The following is a 15,857-nucleotide window of genomic DNA, read 5'->3' as shown; positions in this document are numbered from 1 at the left end:
CCAGAATGGAGACTCTGTACTGAGAGAGAGAGTGATAAACAAATAAAAATACAGTTTCGGGATCATTCTTCCTCAGAGACATATAAACTAATGATATAACCTCCTATGTTTTGGAAGATGTTAGGTCTTTATAAGAGAATTTATCAATGTGTCTGTCTATTTTAGTGAATATTACTTATCTTTCCTGTTTCTGGAAAAGATCAAGAGCTGGTCTTAAGCTCTTAGTGGGCCTGCGAACTGGAAAGGAGACAAATCTTCCATTAGTGAGAACGCTTCTTGGTGGGAAACTGCTACTCCCATCAAGGGCTGCTGCTCTACCTAGTCAGTGGGGGGACAGGGGGTGGGGGAAACACAGAGTCTGTGATCTCCAGTAACTCGGCAACCAGAAGCCAGTCTCCTGATGCTTCCAATTTCAGTTCATTTGCCTGATGGGTCTTCAAGCACCAGCTTATGTGGAGGGAGAGCATTCTGGAGGCAGCAGTCTCCCAATGTTTGGGGAGCATGAGGAACTATATTCACCCTAATTTAATCCTCGATCTCTATTATTACATCATTTGGGTTTTTGGGGGAGAAACTGAGAAACACGTGAACGGACATTCACTTTCGATTCAGGAAATGCAGCAATATGCCTGCAGTGGCTCAAGCCAGAAGCCAGGGGTGCTAGAACATGCCTGTCAGCCACTGCCAAAGGGAAGGAAGGAGAGAAGCCCTCCAAGACTTTCCCCCACTCCCTGCTGGAGCAGAGGGAGCATGGCCTGGCCCCAGTCTGTGATCTGCCTGGGTGGAAGGAGGAGGGGCTGCCAGGCTGCGGAGGAGGTGCAGGGGGAAAAGGTAGTGGCATTAAAATCATAAAAGCTTGAACAAGAATAGTCCTTTCTCTGAAGCTTGGCTGTGTGTTTGCTTCCTCTTCTGCTGCTGCTGAGGTCTCTGGAATTTGCAGGACAGAATCACAGTACCAGGACTTTGCATGGTTTCTCATCACTTCTTCCTGCTTCCAGGTACCTCTGGGATTTGTAGTCCACATTCACAGCCAGGAGAATGAAGAGAAGGAGACAAGGCCAGCACACTGAGCTACCCTTACTAGCCTCAGACCTCTGTGGGGGTCTGCTTGGGGTGGGTGGTGGTGAGCCGGCCAGTGAACCAGCCCTCACTGCTTTGGCTAGGGAGCAGAGGGGTGGGGCCAGCCCTGCTCCCTGGAGCAGACAGCACAGCCCAGCCCAGGGTTGTAAAGCATCCTGGGATGCTGGGAGACTCTGATTTAACCTGAACCAGGAAGGGGTTTGAAACAGAAGTTTCATAAACAAGTTTGACATAAATTAGTTAAGTCTGATACTACATTCAGCCAGGTTTATGTTAACCCAGTTTCAGCTGTTTTGAAACTGGTTTATGTGCACTGAACTTCTGTTCTGTTACAGGTTTAAACCAGTTTCTCATCACTTAAATCAGTTTATGTGTAACTTGTGTCCCTAGCCATTATGTATTAAAGTCATGCCTGTGCATCCAATAATTTGGATTTCAATATTTCCCTACTGCTTTCACAGCCCCAACATAGCAGCATTGTTCTGATACTTGAGAATAAGAAAGTGAAAGGGAACAGAAACAAGAAATGGTTTAGGCTTGCTTTCACTGTTCAAGTGCAAAAGTTTAAACAACCACTATTAGTAAAACAAAAGGTGACACTATGTGCAGCCCTTTTAATAGTATAGACTACACTGTTTTAAATATTATGTGTTATGTATAGGCAAGGTAATTTTATTATTAAAATCAAGTTGGGTCAAAATGAGAAGCTCAGTGCTATTTGTGCAAATACATTGCACATGGAGATTATTGTGGGCCCCTTGCCAGGCTTGCTTCAAGTGGGCACACAACCTTCTGGCAGAGAGTATTCATGCCAGAGGCATGATTAATCTCAGCAAGGAAGAGTGTTTATGGGGTGTCACAATTCTGGCTGAGCTAGTCCTAATGGATAATCACCAGGCAGCTGTATTTGGACCACATGCTTCTAAGCTCCCCTGGGTCTGAGCAGGCTCCAGGCACAGTTCCTGGCTCTGGCCTCTCATGTACACTTCTAGGGAATTGCTGAGCATAAGTCTCTATAATATCTTAAGGAGAATCTCCCAAGTTCCAACTCTGGTGGTAGCAAGTTACAATTTAACCCTTTAATCACAGGTTTTGCAGTAGAATTATTAAATCAGTAATATGAGGTGGAATCCAATCACAAGAGATATGTATATCACGACAAAATAGGAACCTATGTATACAGTTTCCTCCTCCTCAGTTCTCATGTTCTTGAGTGATCTTTGAGTTGTGGTCAGTGCCTTGAGGTGTTGCAGCTCCCTTATTCTGGACCCCACTCTGCTGGCTGGGTCTTCTCTTCCTGGTCATGGACTTCATAGTATTGTAGTGCTTAGGGTCGGAAGGGACCTAAACAGATCATCAGGTCCGACCCACTGCCTCGGACAGGAACAGGTGCTGGGATCATATCACCCCATCCAAATATCTGTCCAGCCTCCTCTTGAAGACCCCCAAGGTAGGAGAGAGTACCACCTCACTTGGGAGCCCATTCCAGAGCCTGGCATCCCTAACTGTAAAGTAATGTCTCCTGATGTCCAGCCTGAACTTTCTCTCTAACAATTTTTGGCCATTATTCCTAGTAACCCCGGGTGAAGCCCCAGGGAACAGAGCCTCCCCCAATTCTCACTGGTCTCCTCTGGTGAGTTTTTAAATGGCCACCAGATCCCCTCTCAGCCTTCTCTTGTGGAGGCTGAATAGGCTCAGGCCCTTTAGCCTCTCTTCGTAGGACCTGCCCCGCTGCCCCTTGACCATGTGAGTGGCCCTCCTCTGGACCCTCTGAATGCTAGCCACATCCCTCTTGAAGTGCGGCGCCCAGAACTGGATGCAGTACTCCAACTGTGGCCTGACCAATGACACATAGAGGGGAAGGATCACCTTCCTGGACCTGCTAGTGATGCATCTGTAGATGCACGACAAGCTGTGGTTAGCCTGACTGACCACTTCCTCGCATTGGCGGCTTATGTTTATCCTGGAGTCAACAATGACTCCAAGATCCCTTTCTGCCACTGTGATGACAAGAAGGGTGTTCCCCAGCCTATAGGTATGCTGCTGGTTTCTTCTCCCTAGATGCAGTACTTTGCACTTGTCTGCATTGAATTCCATTCTATTCTCATCCACCCAACTCTGTAATTTGTCTAGGTCTAGCTGGATTCTGTCCCTCCCCTCCAGCGTGCCCACTTCGCCCCACAACTTGGTGTCGTCAGTGAATTTGGACAGCGTGCATTCCATACCCGTATCCAGATCACTGATAAAGATGTTGAACCGTACAAGCCCCAGGACCAAGCCCTGGGGGACTCCACTGTCCACATCCCTCCAGTTCGAAAGCGACCCATCCATCATCACTCTCTGGGTGTGACCATCTAGCCAATTTGCCACCCATCTGACTGTGTAGGCATCAGTGCCGCAGTCACCAAGTTTTTTTTTAAGAGAATGTGGTGGGAAACAGTGTCAAAGGCCTTGTTAAAGCCCAGGAAGATGACATCCACCCTGACACCCTCATCCAGGGACTTAGTGACCTGATCATAAAAAGAAACCAGGTTAGTCAGGCAGGACCTGCCCTCAATGAACCCATGTTTATTGCCCCTAAGCATTACCTCCTCTGCTGGAACCTTGCAGATGTGCTCCTTGATAATTTTCTCAAAGGTCTTCCCAAGGACTGAGGTAAGACTGACTGGCCTATAATTGCCGGGGTCCTCCTTTCTCCCCTTCTTGTAAATGGGGACCACACTGGCCCTTTTCCAATCCTTGGGTACCTTATTGGACTTATCCCTGATTTCTCTACTCAGCTTTCCTTAGCTTGTTCAGATCTAGCTGTCAAAAGATTCCTCAGCTCAGTGAGCATATTTCTTTTTTAACAGCAACTGTTAACACCTTTTATCTTTGCTTCTTCCATTTTTGGTGGATTTTCCATTGCTCCATTCCCACCTCCTGCAGGCTACTTTGGGAAAGTTTGTTCACATTCGGCTGCAGCCATCTTGGCTCTACAGAAGTTTCAGTTGAAGAGACTATTCAAGTTAAAGGCTTAATTATCCCAGTCACATCTCCCTCCTTCATCTCTGTGACGGGATACAGACATAGGCTTCCTTATATTTGTAATCCAATATATGGAAAGACATTCAGTGATATAGCGGTTTCATAAACTCAAACAAATTTCATGTTTTACATAGGCAACTTTGTCTTACCTGTCCCATGGAGTCAGGGATATGAGCTAGAACAATAGCCTTTGATTTTCTGATTCCCACTACTTATCATTCTGCAGCTTTGGACACACTAGATTGTAAACTCAGCAAATTTTAGAGGCTTGCTTTGTAGGTTGAGGTTTAGAGGTTTGAACATGCATATTCCATGTCAATAGGAAGATAGTCCATGGCTGAAGCATTAGCATCAACATGTATTCTTTTGTAAGAGATCGTTCATTGCTTCTATTTATTTGGCTGAGACATTCCTCTGTTAATGACTTCATAAGTGTTTGTTCTGGAAATAACTGTATTTGGTTACAACTGTGTTGTAACTAAACCTGCGTTCAGGTTTAGTTAAGATAACTGGTTAACTCATAAGGAAAAATGTTCCCCCATTGTTCAAATGTCTTTAGTAATAAAGAATGATATGCTGCAATTTGTATACCTATAACAGAACTCCTGAAAGGGGACTTAGGGATAGGCAGTCTCTGAAAGATCTCTTTATTAATTTGTTTTCCTATTATTTCAGAGGGGCGGCTCCCATGCAGAATGATTTATGGGAGCTTATACTCAAATAGATCCTGGCTGGTGGAGCTTGAAGAGGATCAGTGCCTCCACTCTGACTCATTGCTTGTGCTATATACCCTTTGCTGACAATATAGTCTCAAAAGCATGTGCTCCCCTGGGCCAGAGATGCATCCAGGAATCCCTTTGCTGGATGTAGCAGTTTTCAAAGAGGATGTGAAATCATCCAAGGCTAAATTCAGTACCATAGCAAGGGCAGTGTCAGTGGTGAACTGGCACTGGGTGCCATCACATGGGGGGTGCCATCACATGGGGTCAGGGTGTAATTACTTGAAATGGAAGTAATTATATAGTAGCATGTAGGGGGGTAATCTGCACAACTTGCACTGGGCACTAAAATGACTGGCTAAGGCTATGGCTGCAATATCATTCCCTTGCATGTTCTCCAGCTGAATATCCAACAAATACAAGGCTGACCATAGCTCCTAGCCAATCCTTTCTTATCTTTAACCCCATACAAATCCACAGAGGGCCAGGACCCAAAGGGTCCATTTGTGACTTGGGAGGTCTACATACATGGAATCACCTAAACTAGCAGACCTTGTTTATCTGATCTGGTACTATGGAAGATCTCATAAGGCGTGTGTGCGCTAGATCTGTGTTCCTGTAGGTAAGGGAGGCCTCTGACTGGATTTTGGTTTTTATAAAGCACAGAATAGAGGATTAGTTCATGAGAACTGCAGTTTTGATTAATGTATTTTAAAAGTCCTCTTCAGATACTGAGCTATGAATCTGATATGGTTTATTTACATAATCATATCTTATGGTACCTGCCTCTTACTCTCTTGCACCATACTGTAATTTTTATTGCTTTTGCTAAAGACTTTTTATTTTGCCAGGTTTGGGATGAAACTCTTGCCAAATCGGCAGAGGCTTGGGCTGCTACATGCATTTGGGACCATGGACCTTCCTACTTAATGAGATTCTTGGGTCAAAACTTGTCTGTAAGAACTGGAAGGTAGGCAACTGTCTTGTAGAATTGTTGTGCACCTGTGTACAAGTTGGACACCTCAGCTGATGTAAATTACAATGAAGCCACACATATGTGAACCTTTCAGCTAGCATGATAACAACCACTAGACTAGCTTGTAATTAAACCCCTCCCACCCCCCCCAAAACTCAAAAAACTAATTCTACTTAGAAATATGCAAATGAATAACTGGTCATCATTAACTCTAACCCAGCATTTCAAGTCTCAAAAGAAAAGTTGTTCTTAAATAGACCATAACACATCCCATGGATGTATGACAGAATGTTCTAGTGTATAAAGTTCTAAAATGTATTTCCCCTCTTCTGCCTTTAAATACATCTAGGTATCGGTCCATTCTTCAGCTGGTAAAGCCATGGTATGATGAAGTGAAGGACTATGCTTTCCCATATCCTCAGGACTGCAACCCTAGGTGCCCTCTGAGATGCTATGGACCCATGTGCACACACTATACACAGGTTATATGAATTCAATTCTCTTTTCCAATCAACAGTTCAAAGATGGACTTTTCTATGTTGCATTTATAGCTCTGTCTCATATATATATATATTTCTTTTCAATTTGGACTTTACCAATAATGATTATTTATTCAGATGGTTTGGGCCACTTCCAATCGTATAGGCTGCGCGATCCATACATGCCACAATATGAATGTCTGGGGATCAGTTTGGCGACGAGCTGTTTACTTGGTATGCAACTATGCCCCAAAGTAAGTTCCTTTATTTTTATTCTGTTTACTTTCATACTTTCTGTACATTAGGGTCATGTTGTAGGGATTTTAACTTCTTTTCATGACTTAGCATTTTAATGCTGACCTTTATTCATGGGTTTTTGCTGGGTTTATTCCCTCAATTAGCACTATTGATCATAAATGCACGCAAACAAAAATGGAAACATTACTATTTATTTGGAACAAAAACATATTATTATATTTCATACTGTACTATTTACTGTTTTCATAACTCCCCCCCACTCCACATGCCCTTTTCTCCCCTTGCTATGCTATATCTAATTTAGCATCCAATCCTGCAATCTCTCTGCTCATATCAGTCTTCACTTTATGCAAGCTTTCTTATTGTAGACCAGACCTTTAGCTCTGGAGGAGAAAGACTGGAATTTTTGGCAGTACCCCTGGTGCTGCGTAAGAAACAAATAATAATGAGTTGTGCATGTTTTCCATAAACTTTCAATGGCACAGATCCACAAGTAGGGAAGAATATGTGAGTGAGTGAATTTGAATAATTTTGTTGTCCCAGCTGCCTTATGAAAAGGAAAAGGATTTTTTATCTGTGGCCATAAAGATTGTATAAACTTTAACAGGTGAATTGGGTAAAAAAACAAACTTATTGAAGAAACCTCTTTTATTTTGGGAAACAAGGATCCTGTTATGTTGCTTTTATGGGAGGGGATATACCTTAGCTCCAGTCCCTACTACTGAGACCATTCGTATATTTTTACAGTAGACAGTCATTGGATAAAACCCAGAAATAACCCTAGATGCAGGAACTGAAACCTATAACTTTGAATTCTCAGAGGTATGCCCATTTCATTGAGCTATAGGCTCCCTGTTGCTTGCTCTCCATGAGTCATACATTTCTAACTGCCCACTAGGCCTGCTTCAAGAGAAGGAGTTGAGGGGGATCCAGTCTAGTCAATAATATGGTTTGTGGTATACTCTCATTTGGAAAGTGGGAAAGGTCACAGGCATAGGCAATGCGTATGGAGGGCATGGGGTGGCACGTGCCCCCCTTAAGATTGGGCCTCACAGGCCAGGGAGTGGGGGGTGACAGCCAGTACAACCCCTGAGATTATGGGGGCACCAAGAGAAGCACCAGTGGCAGTTCTGGGCTTGCTGCCAGCACTTCCTGTTTTGCTGCCAGCACTTCCACCAGCAGCAGCGATGGGCCACTGGGTGATCCACCCCCCTGGTTGGCTATTGGCTGCTGGTGCCCCCCCAGTATCAGGAGGCACCAGTCGCCCATGGCCACAGAACACCTGGGGCCTACAAATAATGATGCCTGGGCCCTCCTCCAGTAGAATCTTGCTTTCATTCTTTCATGCAACTTTCAAGTAATCTTCCACTTCCATTACTTTTTCTATAATGCTGTTGTGAATAATCTTTTATCTTTCCATTTCCCTTGAGCAAATCATCCTGGGTTCAGCCTCAACCTGATGACTCCCAACTGGTTGAACTCTCCAGTAAGATATAACTTACTAACTTTAAAAAATATGTATGTAGCCATTGAACTAAAGCATTTTAACAGTCTAAGAAAACTTTGAAACCATGTTTGTGCCCCAGTTCCTTACTGAAAAAAGTGTTTTGGTTGTTTTCCTTTGATTAGAGGGGAAGCCTGCAAAAGTTATTCCAAACTGAGTATGAATATATTTTATAAGTACCCTATGGGAAACATAACCCCCAAATTTATTTTGCACTTATTTTGGATATATAATTGTTTCTCAGATTACTAAAAAATGTTCTTACTTTTTATTTTCAGGGGCAACTGGATTGGAGAAGCCCCATATAAAGTAGGAGTCCCGTGTTCTGCTTGCCCACCTAGCTATGGAGGATCTTGTACTGACAATCTTTGTTTCCCGGGAGTTACATCAAATTACTTATATTGGTTTAAATAAGCTAGCATCAGTTTACATTACTTTAAAATAATATGGCTGAATAACAAAAGCTTGTATATTGATTTTTGCACATATTATAAATATATATATAAAGATACTGTAATAATACCTTGGTTTTCTTTTTGTATGCTTTTGTTAAATTAGCTTCAAAGTACAGAATACATTTATTTTAACCCTTTGAATTTATAGCCAAATGTTCTCCAATTCAGATGATTGCCATGTAGAGAAGGATAAGCTTATGTTCATCTTAGGACAGGGTAGTTTCCTAAGGAATGTATTCTATTTTCTATTAAAAGCACATTAAAAAGGGCACTGTCAACTTAAGTCTAAAACCTGACTTCCTTTAAAATTATAGATATAGACAGCATAGTGTCATTGGAATCTAAATCAATATTTTAAAAAGCAACAACAGCCATGACTGTAGTGCAGTGGTTTTCAGGCTAAGGTCTGTGGACCTCTGAGGGTCCACAGACTATGTCTAAGAGGTCCGCAAAAGAAGACTATGATTATCAAAAGTATGTGAACAGCCATACTTATAGTTCAAAGGGTTCCTCACCTTCATTCAAAATGTTTTAGGGGTATGCAAATGCAAAAGATTTGAAAATCACTGCTGTAGTGTGTTGTACAACACCATGCATTGTCCTTGTCTTGGAAGCGGTACTCTATTTTGTACCTGTGCTTACATGTACACATTTGATGATAGTCTGAGAAGGAGTATACACACATGCAGGAGAAACTGCAAGTTTCAGCCCTATTTTAGCTACCTCATGCACAACAGTGATTAATTTAAATTATTTTTCAAGAGTTCAGTGCACGGCTGCTGCTATCATCAATAATGCCTGTGTGAACAGAGAGAAGTAAAGAATAGGGAGCTATGTTGGCCTTTGCACCACTACGATATACTGTGGGGCCGAAAGTATTCACCAATCTAATTAGAGCCTTTTCTACAGTAGAAAAAATTACCAGTATTTTAGCACTGTAACCAGTTCACCTCCCCACAGGTGAACATAATTATATTAGTATAAAGATGTTTTATACAAGCATATCAATTTCCATATGGGAAGGAAAATGACTGTATTGTTACAAGACACCTGTATGTAAGTAAATGACATCCATGTTTTTATCAGTGTAACTATTCTGATTTTTAAAAAAACTCTTCCACTAACTGAAATAGTTATATTGATAAATATTTCAAAGATAGATCTGGCCTAAGGTTTAATCAAAACATTTCCCAAAAGAGTTGTCATTGATCAAATTGATTATAGAACTTAAAAATGGGAAAGAGAAAATCTTTTAACAGCATTTGAAAAAACTGATAATTTGTATAGCAGTTGACAGTGTGCTTTACACAATGGAGCAGGGCTATTTCTTGAAAAAAAATGTATTCACCCCCCTCCAGAATGGGTGTTTAGTAGAAAGGTATGGAGAATTAATGGCTACAGCTTAAACTAGGACACTGAACAGATAGATTTTCCTGAATTATATAGTTAGATTTCAAACTCTTGTTTGTTAGTATACCAACATGTGCAACCGTAATTGAACTAAGGGATGTACAGAATACTACAATGTAGAATTTAATCCACACGTAACAGAGAGCACAATTAATGTAAATAATTAAATGTAAATTGGAAATAAATTTCCAATTTTCCATGTTCCCATTTGTGCCTAGTATGGCTGAGCACAAAGCTTTAAACTTTTTGAACTTGATGTAGCTAGAGTCAGTACTACAATTAGAGTGGTACAACTTCACTGGTATTGTATACATGCATTTTTAAAGCAATAAGGCCATCTTCATAAGAATGGTCAAGGGAGTCTGCCATCATAATAGAGGGGATGATAACAAGTAATTTTTTCTAAACTTGAAAAAAGGGAATTATATATATATGTAATCAACCCTTTTGCCAAACACGTCAATATTATTGATAAGCGTGAGTTCTGTACTGGACAGCATAAAAATGTTGGCTCTCTGGATACCTATCATTTGACATGTACTTGGATGAGGTCCTTAATTGTACTGTACCTCTTCAAACATTTCTGGAAGCAACATTTCTTTGTCTGAAAAGACAGTACTTTGAGAGGTATATAATCCTAAACCATTGATAAATTTCTGAGCTTAAATTCTGCACTTAGGTTAATGCTCCTGTTTTAATACTAGTAACAATTATAATTGTATGGATTTTCCTGACTAAATAAAGGGCCTGGAGTCCTTCAATCCTTACTTGTCAGAAAACTTAAATAGTATGAAATTCTCCCCTATCCAGAGAGTTAACACAAATTTTATCTACCACTTATACACACATTTAAAAGATTTTGATGAGATTTAACTGTCTAGTAGACCATGCACTGTCACCCAAAGAACATTTTTAACAAAAGAGTAAAAGATCAGATGCAAAGGGCAATTTGTATCCTATGATAGGTCTCGTTGGAGAAGGAAAGGGGGAAGGATAAGGACTGCAGCTTTACATTTTCTTTATTTTGCAATTGAAGAAAATATAATTAGGCAGAGTATACATTTAACAAATGTTCAGATTAAGCTGTAGAGCCTACAGTATTAGGGTTGACATTTAATAATAATGATGCACTTTGTAACTTGCAACTTGTACATTGTGTAGGACACTATCCAAGCCAGACTAGAAATTATAAATTAATTTATACATCTGTAATTCAACTGAAATTATTATAACGGGTATATATTTTATTGTATCTGTTCATTTTTTAAGTTGGTAGAAATAAGTTGATTGTGTGGAATATTTTGTTTTCTGTGGATACAGGAAAATTTGCAACTATCACACAGATGTGCAGATTTTTCACAACACCCAGTCATGGTGCTAGGGATCATTGTATCTATTATAATCACACTGTAATGAATAGCAGCAGGAAATAATCTGAGTATAAGCTATTTCATAAGAGCAGCTTCTGAGTATACCAGCATCAATAGGGGTTACTCCTAATCAGACATTTGATTAACGAAATACCATTTACCATTCCATTTATTATAATAGTGCTGTGGACCATAAATATTTCTATATTATTTATTTGAATCCCTATAAATAAAATCATCAACTCTCTCTTGGGTTGAATAACAACAATGCCAGACAACTTCTCCTTTGATGGCCTGTGTCAGTGCTGCTTGATTTATTATCTGACACAAAATAGTGCAGGAGTTAAAGTACCAGAAATGTCAGGGAGACCCAAGGTATCTACTATAATATAATAATAAGTCCTTGGGTTTGCAAACTGAGGAAGAGAAGGAGCAAAACCCCACAACTTCCTTTTTTGGACTTAAAAATCCAGACCCACTCTTCCTTCATAGCAGAAAAGGTATGTGCTGCTTAACAACAAATTGGCTGTTGGAAATATATTCCTCTGAACACAAAATCCTGTTCTATTTTAAATTTAAAACAAATATTTGTAGAATTGGTCAAATGCTAAAATAAGATGAAGAATAGCTGTGATTCAAATAAAAGATACTATGAGAGTTATAGAAGTAAAAATATGTCCTGATGCAAGCTAATGCAGCCTTTTATACCATAATAACTGCCAGTCAGATGTCTAATCAAATGGATAGTAATGGCTGTCTTTTTGGTGCTAATCTATAAATCTGGTGCTATTCATATTTTTGCAGAGGATGAGGTTTATTTCTGATATTACTGAATATAATCTAAGGATTATGATCTTTTTCGAAGTAAATAAAGTATCCACAAGGAAGTCAATACAGCAGTTGTTCAAATTCTTCTTTTAAAGACATGTACATAGATGACTTCAGCTTTAAAAAGTCTTTTATGCATCAGGAAAACTTATTCCTAATCTCAAAAAATCAGTCTCCCTTAAAGAACCCTATTATTAGTGATTAAACTCCTGTGTCAAGATCAAAGAGAGAATAAGACATTCAGTAATTTAGATTGCTGTTGAACACACTTTAATGACCTTCTCAGGAATGAACTAATGCAAAAACTTTAAGTTGCATTTTGTTTAATTCAGCCTGTAAGACTGTATATATGCCCTTCTCTTGGGATCAAGTTCAATTCTCATTGAATCCAAAGGGAGTTGAATCAGCCCTCATTGATACCATTGAGATATTTGCCACTAATTTCAAAAGGTCTAGGACCAAACCCTCTGGTAAGAGAGGATGAAGGAAAAAAACTGATGCCTGTAAAGGTAACAGAAGGTAGAATTAGATTTTTGTCCTTTCAGCAACATTGGGGACTCAGGAATCTAAAAGAGAACAGGTATATAGCAGAATTGATAAATACCATAGCTGGGGTCTTATACTGAAGCAGGGATGCTAAAGATATGACTTATGGGCCAGACTTAGCCAATGGAGCCCTATCATTTGGCCCACAGTGCTTCCCATGTTGGGCTAGGACAGGCATGTGCTTTGCACGAAAGAGCTGGGACAGGTGCAAACTGCATGTGGCATGTGGGGGTGGCCTGGGGCATATGTTACATGCAGTGTCTCCAGCTAGGCCAAGGCACATGCTGCATGCAGTGCCTATGGCCAATTTGGAGTGTGTGTTGCATGTGTTGGCCACAGCCAGTCCAGGGCAAATGCTGCATATGATGCCTGTACCAGACTGGCCGTCTACTTTGGATCCAGCATACAAGTCTGGTCTCTGGGCCCAGTCTGGCACATGGACTGGCTCTGCACCATTCTTCCAACACATGGACCAACCCTGCGCCATTCATCAGGCCTGCAGGACCTGCAAGTTTGACATCCTTGTATTAAAGAATATATAGCATAGAATGTGTGTACATGAGGTTGTGTGCATGGATGCCCTCTTGTGGTTGAAAAAACAAATCTATTTAGGCTTGATTTCCTGTAGAACTCAGTTTCTGTAACACTCAAAAGAGGAAAAGGAGCCACTGGAAAGCCCTTAAACACATGCAACAGTAATAATTATATCATTGGGGGGAAGAAGATCTTTGCAAATGCCCATGTCTTGTGGCTAAACTTTCCCTGAGTTACTGATAGACTTTAAAGACATAACTATTGCTTTCCTTTATTAAATCTGAAGGTAGCTTGTGAACTACTTATCTTTTTTAACAATAGGTTTTTGTACACTGTGCAGTATATAAATTCCTGCATTTTGGCTGTATTAATTGGTCCTAAAACCACAGACACTGTAAATCCCTATTTTTGGATACAGTTTTCCCTCAGAATTCACATACTAGAAACATGGCCTCCTCAATCTGGTTTCTTCTAATTATAATTATGACATTTTAGCTTACTACTACTACTAACAATAGTAATAATAATTTGAAGGCCATCTTGCTGCTTATTTTTTTGTTGCTGAGTTTTTCTCAAGACATGGTTTATTGACTAGCAAAGAAGAAGTTCTTCAAATTATCATCTGATCATGTTATTCTGGATTTCACTTTTTGAACCAGATGGTTTACAGAATGGGTTAAACTCCAGGTAACTGTCAGTCTGCTTCCAAAACAGTAATGGCATCTGTGTTCTGAGCTCTCCTTTGAAAAAGCACTGCAGAAATAACATCACACAAGGCAGGAACTATTTTTGATACAATGTTTAGGGTACTAATACTCTCCCCTGGGATTTAGTGGCAATATTGTATTGCTCTGAAGAGGTAAATCTCTGTTTCATATAGGTCATATCTAATTAAAGGGTGCTTAAATGCTGGGATTCATTTAAGAATTAAACTTCTGGATAGTTTATGGTTGCTAAATGCTTGTACATTTGCTTTTCTTTTTTTTCTTTTTTTAACATAGTATGACAATGTTTTGAGGATTAGACAACGTTAAGATTCATAACTAAAACAGAATATATCATTCTGATTAAAATCAAACCTGAAAAGTTGTTAAAGTATTTATATAGTAAAATTACCCATTTCTCACTCATTTTCATAATTTTTTTGGCTTTTGTATTCTTAATGAATTGTTTTTTTCCCTGACATGAATGTTCATTGCTTGACACAAAAATAATAGTGAATAACATTTTCCATGTTGTGATATGATGCTATCTATATATATGCTATAACTGAGACATAAATCAGTATTTCTGTTTCAACTCCCAAACTTATGAAAATAAAAAGAAATGTAGATTATTTTGAATTAATGTGTAATATTCATGCATTTAAATAAAATGAACAGTATTTACAGTTGATGTTCTTCTGAGGCATTTTTGTTACTTTTGCACGTGCCCCTGTCATGCCTAATTAAAATATTAAAAAATCTATTTGGGCCAAAAATAAAATTAAAAGGCAAGTTTTAAGGGAACTAGTAAAAAATAACTGAACCCAAATTTTAATATGATTTGAAAGTGTTTACATACCTCCTGTTATCTTTTGGTTTCAACAAACTGAGCATTCTCTACTGGGAGAGCTGCGATTTTTCATAGTTGTGAGCTCATGGCCTGCCTTAAAAACAGCAGGTGACAACATTTTCTTGTGTGCCTCTGACCAGGGGAAGTGAAGCTCCTAAAAATTTGAGGACAGTAACCATCCAGAGCAAATCTGAAAGTACCATGTCTACCTATGTTTTTATGTGGTCCTTGTTATTGTAGTTTGAGAGCCCTGTCCTACTTAATAATTTGCCCAATATAACCTTTATGTTCTAACCAGACATGCTGCAACCCATTTGGAGAAAAACAGAAGTAAGATAAGAAAAAATACTAAGAATCAGAAAAGACTATGCTGGGGTCAGAAAAGGGAACTTACAAGGGCTCACTGGAGGTGAGAGGGAATTTGGGCTTTGAGAGAAACAAGGATGAAATAAAGGAGCAAAAACATGGGGTTTTGGGAAAGGAGGAATATCGTAGGAAAACAAACATAAAGAATATCAGGAAAAAAGAGGCTTCAAAATATTTATAAAAATGTAAGTTGTCATATAAAAATTCAGATTTTAATCAAACCTAATTTCCAGTTCTTATCACACAAAAAAGAAACAGCCCAAACCATGTCAATATTATTCTTCAACTTAAAGATGACACAACATAATTTTTAGAAGTCATTAATCCTTCATATTCAAATATTTTGTATTTCAAATTTAGGGAAACTCTCCAAAATATTTTTTACCAGAGAGAAAATTCTGAGGAGATATTAAGAGTTACTGAACATCAGGCAAGAGGCCAGAGAGATAGGGGAGGAACAAAAGAAAGAGCAGATTTCTTTTTTTGAGTATGCCATAATACACAGTCCCCAGTACTGCAATGTGTGTTCAGAGCCAAACTGAATTACATTTAAACAAACATAACTTTAACATAGCACATACCTACAAATACTTAAAACCAACTTAGTAACTAAGGGCTCAGACAAAAGTGACATTTTTTGTGCAATCTGGTCCCCGAAAGGGCTCTAAAGCCACGTCATAACACAGCTACCCCCAATACCTGAACAGGGGTAGCTGAGGGGTCTTGTGAGGTGGGGGGCGGGGCTCCATCC

General features: G+C 39.6%; 1 protein-coding gene across 2 annotated transcripts in view; it reads left to right on the top strand.

Moving 5' to 3' along the window:
• The window catches only part of PI15 (peptidase inhibitor 15), a 34,220-nt gene extending 19,656 nt beyond the window's left edge, over positions 1–14,564 (top strand). The window contains exons 3-7 of one of the 2 annotated variants that reach the window (XM_025200119.1): positions 5,678–5,796; positions 6,152–6,284; positions 6,420–6,535; positions 7,970–8,025; positions 8,322–8,456. In XM_025200119.1, the coding sequence (XP_025055904.1) occupies positions 5,678–5,796; positions 6,152–6,284; positions 6,420–6,535; positions 7,970–8,025; positions 8,322–8,356 (459 nt within the window). In that variant the 3' untranslated portion in view covers positions 8,357–8,456. Of the gene's footprint in view, positions 1–5,677; positions 5,797–6,151; positions 6,285–6,419; positions 6,536–7,969; positions 8,026–8,321 lie in introns of both variants that reach the window. The other variant, XM_025200113.1, reaches the window with a different exon arrangement.
• Positions 14,565–15,857: the final 1,293 nt, after the last annotated feature.

This window comes from Alligator sinensis, unplaced genomic scaffold (assembly GCF_000455745.1).
Source record: "Alligator sinensis unplaced genomic scaffold, ASM45574v1 scaffold71_1, whole genome shotgun sequence".
Taxonomy (NCBI): domain Eukaryota; kingdom Metazoa; phylum Chordata; order Crocodylia; family Alligatoridae; genus Alligator; species Alligator sinensis.
Note: the sequence above shows the minus strand (reverse complement) of the source record. Positions and strands in the feature narration are given on the sequence as shown.